The 7972-nt window shown below is 54.6% G+C and overlaps 1 protein-coding gene across 1 annotated transcript in view; it reads right to left on the reverse strand.

Annotated features, from left to right (window-relative positions):
* Window positions 1-2535: 2535 nt before the first annotated feature.
* Window positions 2536-7972, reverse strand: part of DPP9 (dipeptidyl-peptidase 9) — a 52743-nt gene continuing 47306 nt past the window's right edge. The window contains exons 21-22 of the mRNA XM_011967365.1: window positions 7131-7242; window positions 2536-3969 (exon numbers count right to left, since the gene is read on the reverse strand). Coding sequence (XP_011822755.1) covers window positions 3877-3969; window positions 7131-7242 — 205 coding nt within the window. The 3' untranslated portion in view covers window positions 2536-3876. The remainder of the gene's footprint in view (window positions 3970-7130; window positions 7243-7972) is intronic.

Genomic DNA, 7972 nt, shown 5'->3' on the forward strand with positions numbered 1-7972 from the left:
CAGCCTGTGTATTTGTTAATAGGATTATGTGGGTGTTCACTTCCTGGCTTTGATAAACTGGCTTGTCCTAGGGTTACAGACGATGTTCACATTAGGGGCAGTTGCATGAAGCGTATTAGGAAACCCTACAGTTTCTGCAGGTTTTTTGGGAGGCTAAAATTATTTCAAAATAAAAAGTTAAAAAGAAAATAATCCCTACCTCAAGGAGTTGTTGGGAGGATTAAGTGAGGGAATGAAGTTCCCACACCAGGACGAATCAACTAAGAATTATATATTCTAGCTGTTGCTATCATTAGATCCCAAGTTTTGGGAAGTCAGTCATTTGGGAACTGAGAGGGAAGTCATTCTTTGATTACAAACGCCTTACCATTTTAAGAAAACACCAGTGGCCAGGTCTGGAGGGTCAAGAATTAAACTGGTGTTTCCAGTTCTTCTCAACTGGCAAAAAGACAGAATCCAGAGAGAAAACGTCAGAGATGACTCCTAAGATGGGTTATAATGCACCCTTCGAGGAAGTAAATCACTCTCCTCCATAGCTGAGCCCCAGGGAGGTGAGAAGGATCCCAGGGGAGGCTGACTCCTCTGCCAATGACAGAAGTCCAAGCCAGTTGCCTTTCTGCAGTGGCAGCCTGTTCTAAATTGGGATACCTGCTTGCGTTAGGAAATTCCTTGGCCAGGCGTTACGGGAGTTCATGCCTGTAATTCCAACCCTTCGGAAGGCCAAGGTAGGTGGATTGCTTGACCTCAGGAGTTCTAGACCAGTCTGGGCAACATAGTGAGACCCCATTCCTATATATTTCTCATATATATATATATTTTTAAGATAGCTGGGCATAGTGGTGGGCGCCTGTAATCCCAGCTACTTGGGAGGTTGGGACAGGAGAATCTCTTCAAGCCGGGAGGCAGAGGTTACAGTGAGCTGAGATCATGCCACTACACTCCAGTCTGGGTGACAGAGTAAGACTTCGTCTTAATAAATAAACAAACAAATCTCTTCCTCCATGCAGCTGTCTGTTCCAGACCCATGAGACACTGTCTCCATAAACTGGACAAGCACAGTGCAGCCCTGCTCCTTAGGTGACTGACACAGCACGGTTCCACTGATGGAGTTCCCATTACCTTACCACGGTGTTCGGCTTTCAGCCTGTCACCATGAAGGATCCGATGCATAGCCAACCTCTGCTGCTAACAAGGAATTTCAGTTGTGAGCTGTTGGGAGTCCGCTGCTGAACCCAGGCAGGTTGTGTGTATGTGTGTGCATGCGTGTGTGTGTTCTTTCCAGAAGGGTTTCAGCCCCAAGTTTCCCCCACCCACCACAAATCATCACACTAAAAGGATTAAAAGAAAAAACAAGGCTGGCCCCAGTACTTTGGGAGGCAGATCACTTTGAGCTCAGGATTTTAAAAACTGCCTGGTCAAGATGGCAAGACACCGTCCCTATAAAAAATACAAAAACATTAGCTGGGCATGATGGCTTGTGCCTGTAGTCCCACTTACTTGGGAGGCTGAGGCCAGAGGATCACTTGAGCCATGGAAGCAGAGGTTGCAGTGAGCTGAGATCACACCACTGCACTCCAGCCTGGGTGACAGAGTGAAACCCTGTGTCAAAAGAAAAAAAAAAAAAAACAGAAAAAGAAAACAAGGCTGGGCACAGTGGCTCTTGTAATCTCAACACTTCTCAACACTTTGGGAGGCCAAGGTGGGAGGATCACTTGAGCCCAGGAGGTCGAGGTTGCAGTAAGCTGTGATTATACCACTGCATTCCTGCCTGGGTGACAGAGGAGCAAACAGCAAATTATTCCACAGATCCCACTAATCATGACATGAAATCTGTCACCTAAAGGACAAGATTCGATCACACGAATATCAGATTTTTCTTTTTTTTTTTTTTTTTGAGACATGGTCTTGCTCTGTCGCCCAGGCTGGAATCCACCCACCTTGGCATCCAAAAGTGCTGGGATTACAGGTGTGGGCCACCGCGCTCAGCCTTGTATGTTTTTTTAAGCCCACTTTTTTTTTTTTTAAGTGGAAATTTCCAAAGGATGGAGCAAGTGGATCAAGCAGGGCAGTCCATCCCTGCTGTTAGAAACGGAGCCCAGATGCCCCACACATTGCCAACAGGGTCTCCCTGGGTGTCTTGGCTGTTGGGACAATGTGAGGAGGTCCTTGGCTTGTCATGGTTCTCAGGGTGCAGAGTCTCAGGTAGAAAAGGAGGCGTCAGCCAGGTGAGGATCCAGCATGGAGGATGCTGCAATTTGGGCCCGGGGGGTCAGGCCAGGCCACACATGACAGCCAGAGCTGAGTCCCTGGAGACCGGTAGACCTTCCTAGACCAGCGAGGACAGGACTACCCTCATCAGGTGGCTGGGGCCATCCTCTTTGGGTCAGTCTGATCAGGGCATGGTGCCCAGGCAGCCCCAGCACCCCCGCAGTGCTTGAAGATGGCAGTACCCTTCTGCTGTGTCTTGTCTGTTGCCCCCCGGAAGCCCCTCCCACTCAGGAGCCCCAGGACTTAGAAGGAACCTCAGGCAGGTGACATGTTTCCATCTGGAATCGTTTAATGTGTCTACTTCTTCCACGCATAATTATAAAAGAATAAGAATCGACAAAAATATTTTCTTTCCATAATATGTAGAGGTGGTTTGTTTCTGTTTTTTTTTTTTTTTTCTTTTCTTTTTACTTTTTTTTTGCCCGCCCCGGCAGAGCTCTTGGCGGGGAGGGAAAGGGAGGAGGAAATAGAACCCTGAGGTGGGGATGGTTCAGCTCCCAACCCCGGAACCCCGGTGTGTACGGGCCAGGCAGACACATGTGGCCGGGCGGCTGGGCTGGGGAGGGGACAGCCGCCACTGACCAGCAGAGCGTAGAAGTTCGGTGCGTTTCAGTGCCTGCCTGAAAGCTTGGGGACAGGAGGGCTGTCCACAGGTGGTGCCCCCTGTGGGCCCTGGCTGCTCCTCATGTGGGGCCCGCATGACCCTCTGCTCGGGCTTGGGAAGAAATGGAGCCTACCAGGTGCTGGGTTGCAACCCCACTGCCTGGTGTGGACCCCGAGTCTCGATTTAGGCACCCCTTGCTTTCTGTCTTTTGTTTTTTATTTATTGTGAGACGGAGTTTCGCTTTTCTTGCCCAGGCTGGAGTGCAATGACACAATCTCGGCTCACCGCAACCTCAGCCTTCTAGGTTCAAGCAATTCTCCTGCCTCAGCCTCCCGAGTAGCTGGGATTACAGGCGTGAGCCACCACGCCCGGCTAATTTTTTGTATTTTTAGTAGAGACAGGGTTTCCCCATGTTAGACTGGTCAGGCTGGTCTTGAACTCCCGACCTCAGGTGATCCGCCCGCCTCAGCCTCCCAAAGTGCTGGGATTACAGACGTGAGCCACCGCGCCCGGCCTGTCTTTTAAATAATTATGAAAAATATCCCCTCAAACAAAACACAAACATGAAGTGGGGAAGGCTGGCAGGGGGGACAGGCAATTGCATGCTTGGGTGCTGGGGACGGTGGCTGGCTGGGCCAGGGGACCGAGAGGTCACAGGGAGCCCCGGGCGGAGGGCAGCCCGCTCCTGTGAGTCTCTTCTGGCCTCTCCAGTGCCCATCAGCGTGTGACCTCCTCCTCCCAGAAGGCAGGGAGAGGAGGGGCTAGCCCGAGACCACCATCTCTCTATCTCGGCAACCAAGAAGCAGCGGACATAAAACCCAGGAGCATTTTAAAAAGGATAAAAGGCGTCGGGGCGGTGAAGGCAGCGGCTCCTTGGAGCTGGCCAGCGCGGGGCGGGACAAGGTGCCTCATTGGGGCCCGCGGGCCACTCAGTCCCTTCTGCCTGGTCCCCGCGGAGGCTGCAGCCACTTGTGCTGTGATGTGGCGGCTCCCGGCGGGCAGGCTCAGAGGTATTCCTGTAGAAAGTGCAGCAACGTGACTTCATAGTGCTCGCCCGACTCGGGGCAGCGAATACTGTGTCTCTCGTTGGGGTAGATCTGTGGGAAGACAGGAGGCAGGGCTGGGGGACGTGGCCGGACCCCCCCTCGTCCTAGGCTCCTCCCTTATTCTGGCTCAGGACATCCAAGAGTGCCCAGGTGCTCTGAGGCCCACGGATCTGGGTTTGAATCCCACCTCGGCTGTTGACTTGCAGTGTCACTCTGGGCCCCTCTCAAAAATGGGGTGAATCCGGACCTTACAGACTCTTTGGGAAGGTTTGGTAAGACAAAGTTTACAAACACCTTGCAGTGTGCTCTTGCACAGAGCAAAGATTTAGGAAGAAACCGTGTGCCTCTTTCCGCCAAACCTGCTGACGTGTGAGCAGCTCATCTCTGTGGAGGTGGCTGAGGCTTCAAGCCTCAGGAACATCTGGTGCCCTGGTCTCGCGCCATTTCCACTTTCCAAAAGGCATGTGACTAGCTCTGGGCCTTAGGACAGCTGTCTCTGAGGATTTGTGAAGTGTTTTCTGGGTCCTCTTAGCACCCAAGGGGGGATCAAGCCAAGAGGCAGGCAGGGAGACGACGGAACTCCCCAGGCTCCTGAGACCTGGCCCAGCCAACACCAGGCCCGGGGGTGGATCCACACAGTGGGTGCAGGTCCTGCCTCTGGCCACGACAAGGGCTCTGGGGGCACTGATGGACAACCTCTATAGCTCCCCAGTGCCCCCTAGGGGTTGGTAGGACCAAGGCATGAAAATAACCCCAGGTTGTCCACAAAGAACTCTGGGACTGGTTGGCAGGAGGGGCAGGTGGCCCATCTACACCACCTCCTGCCAGTGAGATGGGTTTCTGAACCATACCCTCCTCTTCAGGCTCCTGGCCCCCACCCTTGCCCATCACCCTGGAAATGCACCAAGCCACCCACTGGTTTCCCCTCCTCTACTCTTGCCTTCTTTAATCCATCCCTGGATGAATCACGAGTTTGATGACACCATCCCCAACCTAGACCTCTGCAAGGACTTGCCAGTCTGACATCAAGATCAGCTTCCAGGTCCTGCTGCCCCAGGCACCTCAAGGGCCCACTCCTTCCCCAGCCCAGGCACTGGCACTCCCTGGGGCAGACTCTACTGCCCTTGCCACCAGCTATATGCGCATGTTGTGCCCATGCCTTTATGCCACTCTGGGTCCCAGCTGCCTGGTTACTTTTTCCTCTTGGCCTAAGAGGGCAGAGAGAGGGTCTGTCTGGCTCCCCAGTGAGATTCCAGACCAAGCCCAAGGCCCGGCATGTGACAAATGTGATTTGTGCACAAAGAGGGCCTGGGGCCGCCAGCCACCTGTCCAGATGTTTTGGGGTCTTTGAAACAGAAGGTGAAGTGCATTCTATCTGTCCCACACAATGCCATGTGCCCACCCCACGGCCTGTCTCATCTCACGTTCCACTTCCTGTGGGAAGGCAGTGAGACAGGACCTGGGGCCCACCCTGCGTGCTGAATGCTTTTCTTTTTTCTTTTTCTTTTTGGAGATGGAGTCTCGCTCTGCTGCCCAGGCTGGAGTACAGTGGCGCGATCTCGGCTCACTGCAACCTCTGCCTCCCAGGTTCAAGCGATTCTCCTGTCTCAGCCTCCAGAGTAGCTGGGACTACAGGCGTGTGACACCACACTCGACTAATTTTTGTATTTTTAGTAGAGACGGGGTTTTGCCATGTTGGCCAGGCTGGTCTCAAACTCCTGGTCTCAAGTGATCCACCCGCCTTGACCTCCCAAAGTGCTGGAATTACAGGCGTGAACCACCGCGCCCGGCCTGAATGCTTTTCTGACAGACTTTGGCCTGAGCAGCCTCTGAGGAGGCCGAGTTATCATGTCCGTTTCAAAGACGCAGAAACAAGGTGTAAGAGTAAATGCTATCCCAGCTACCTGGCCCCTGGGAGGGCAGTGGGCTCGGGTCTCAGGCTGGGAAGAGACATCTGAAGTTCTATTCCAGCCCTGCCTGACATCACCCCCGGGGCTGCTTGGGATGTAGGGTGTTGGTGGAGGGTACTGCCAAGAGATCAGCTCATCACACCACAAGGCGGCTCTGCCTCCCTCCTGCTCTGCAGCCCCATTTCCCGACTCTGTTGAAAGGCAACAGGGCGCTGCCCACCGGACAGAGCATGCCGAGGCGCCCAGGAAGCAGAAATTGTCTGCAGTCCACAGGTATAATAAAACCTGGCCCTCTTGCCTCCAAGATACCTCCCGAATCTCCTGCTGGAACAACCAGGGACCACGTCCCACTGTCCCCCACAGGCCGTCCACAAAGCAGCCAGAGAAATGTGGGTCAAACGGCAAGCCGCCCCACTCTATACTCTGCTCACAGGGCCGGGACACCTCCCATCACCTTCAGATGGAAATCCAGTCGAAGCCCAACCCCCACCGAGGCCCCGCCCCTCTAGAGCAGAAGCCCCACCCTCCTCTCTGAGGCCCCCCATCTCTACAGTGGCAGCCCCACCCTCCTCACCACTGAGGCCCTGCTCCCCGACCGAGCCCCACCCTCTTCACTACAGAGGCCCTTCCTCACACCAAGCCCAACCACTTACTGCAGAAGCCCCACCCACCGCAACACTGAGGCCCCGTCCCTCTGCAGAAGCCCCACCCCCCTCGCCAGAGGCCCCGCCCATAACCCCATGCCCACCCCTTAGCGCAGAAGCCCCGCCCACCTAGACTGAGCCCCACGTTGCTGTCGAGGCTCCACCCACTCCCCCCACTCTCCTCCCGCTCGGTCCCCCAAGCCTGGCTGGCTCCACTCACTCTAACACCCTTCACTGCTGCCTCCTCAAGGAATGCTTGGCCCCAGCCCCTTAGTAAGGAGCCTACTAGGGCCTTCAGCACCCAGCGGTTTCTTCTACGCAATTTCTCAGTTTCAAATAAAGACCGTCTGTGGGGCAATTTCGGTAAGGGTTCCTCCCTCCATTAGGCCCGGAGCAGGGGTGGGTGTGGCAGCCCCCGACCCCGTGCTCCCAGCACCGAAGGCAGGCGGAACCCTGAGCTGTCAAGACAGGACTGATCCATCAATGGCCCCGGGAGCTGGGAGGGCGGGGGCATGGGGCAGTGGGGTGGGGGGCTGGGAGCCCCAGATCCCCCAGGGAACCCCTGATCACAGTGGGAAGCCACTCCGCCCCGCCCCACCCCCCACTTCCAGGGCTCTGTCGGCTCGGGGAGGGGCCGAAGCCCCCAAGGGCCACCCACCTGGAGCTGGTAAGGTTTCCCTGCTCGGATCAGTTGGGAGACGAGGAAGTTTGTGTGGAAAAAGTGCACGTTTTCGTCCAGGAAGCCATGGAGGATGAGCAGGCGGTTGGGCCTAGTAAACAGAGGGGTAAGGGTCTGAGGCCAGGGATTGTCTGCGGGGTAGGAAGGGAACTGATCACAAGGTCAGGAGTTTGAGACCAGTCTGGCCAACATGGTGAAACCCCGTCTCTACTAAAAATATATTTTAAAAAAATTAGCCAGGTATGGTGGCAGGTGCCTGAAATCCCAGCTACTTGGGAGGCTGAGGCAGGAGAACTGCTTGAGCCTGGGAGGCAGAGATTGCAGTGTGCTGAGATCGCGCCACTGCACTCCAGCCTGGGCGACAGATCAAGACTGCGTCTCCAAAAAAAAAAAAAAAAAAAAAAGATTCAGTAGCGGTACACGCCTGTAGTCCAGCTACTCGGCTGGCTGACGTGGGAGGATCGCTTGAGCCCAGGAGGTGGAGGCTACAGTGAGCTATGATCATACCACTGCACTCCAGCCTGGGTGACAGAGCAAGACCCCATCTCTAAATTAAATGGAAAAAACAAAATAAAAATAAAACCCCAGGCCGGGTGCAGTGCCTCATGCCTGTAATCCCAGTACTTTGGGAGGCCAAGCTGGGTAGATTGCTTGAGTCCAGGTGTTTGAGACCAGCTTGGGCAACATGGCAAAACCTTGTCTCTACAAAAATATTTAAAAGTTAGGCAGGCGTGGTGGTGCACACCTGTGGTCCAGCTGAGCCTAAGGCAGGAGGATCACCTGAACCCTGGGAGGGTGCAAAATGAGCTATGATTAAAAAA

Source organism: Mandrillus leucophaeus, unplaced genomic scaffold (assembly GCF_000951045.1).
Source record: "Mandrillus leucophaeus isolate KB7577 unplaced genomic scaffold, Mleu.le_1.0 Scaffold8, whole genome shotgun sequence".
In the NCBI taxonomy this organism is placed as follows: domain Eukaryota; kingdom Metazoa; phylum Chordata; class Mammalia; order Primates; family Cercopithecidae; genus Mandrillus; species Mandrillus leucophaeus.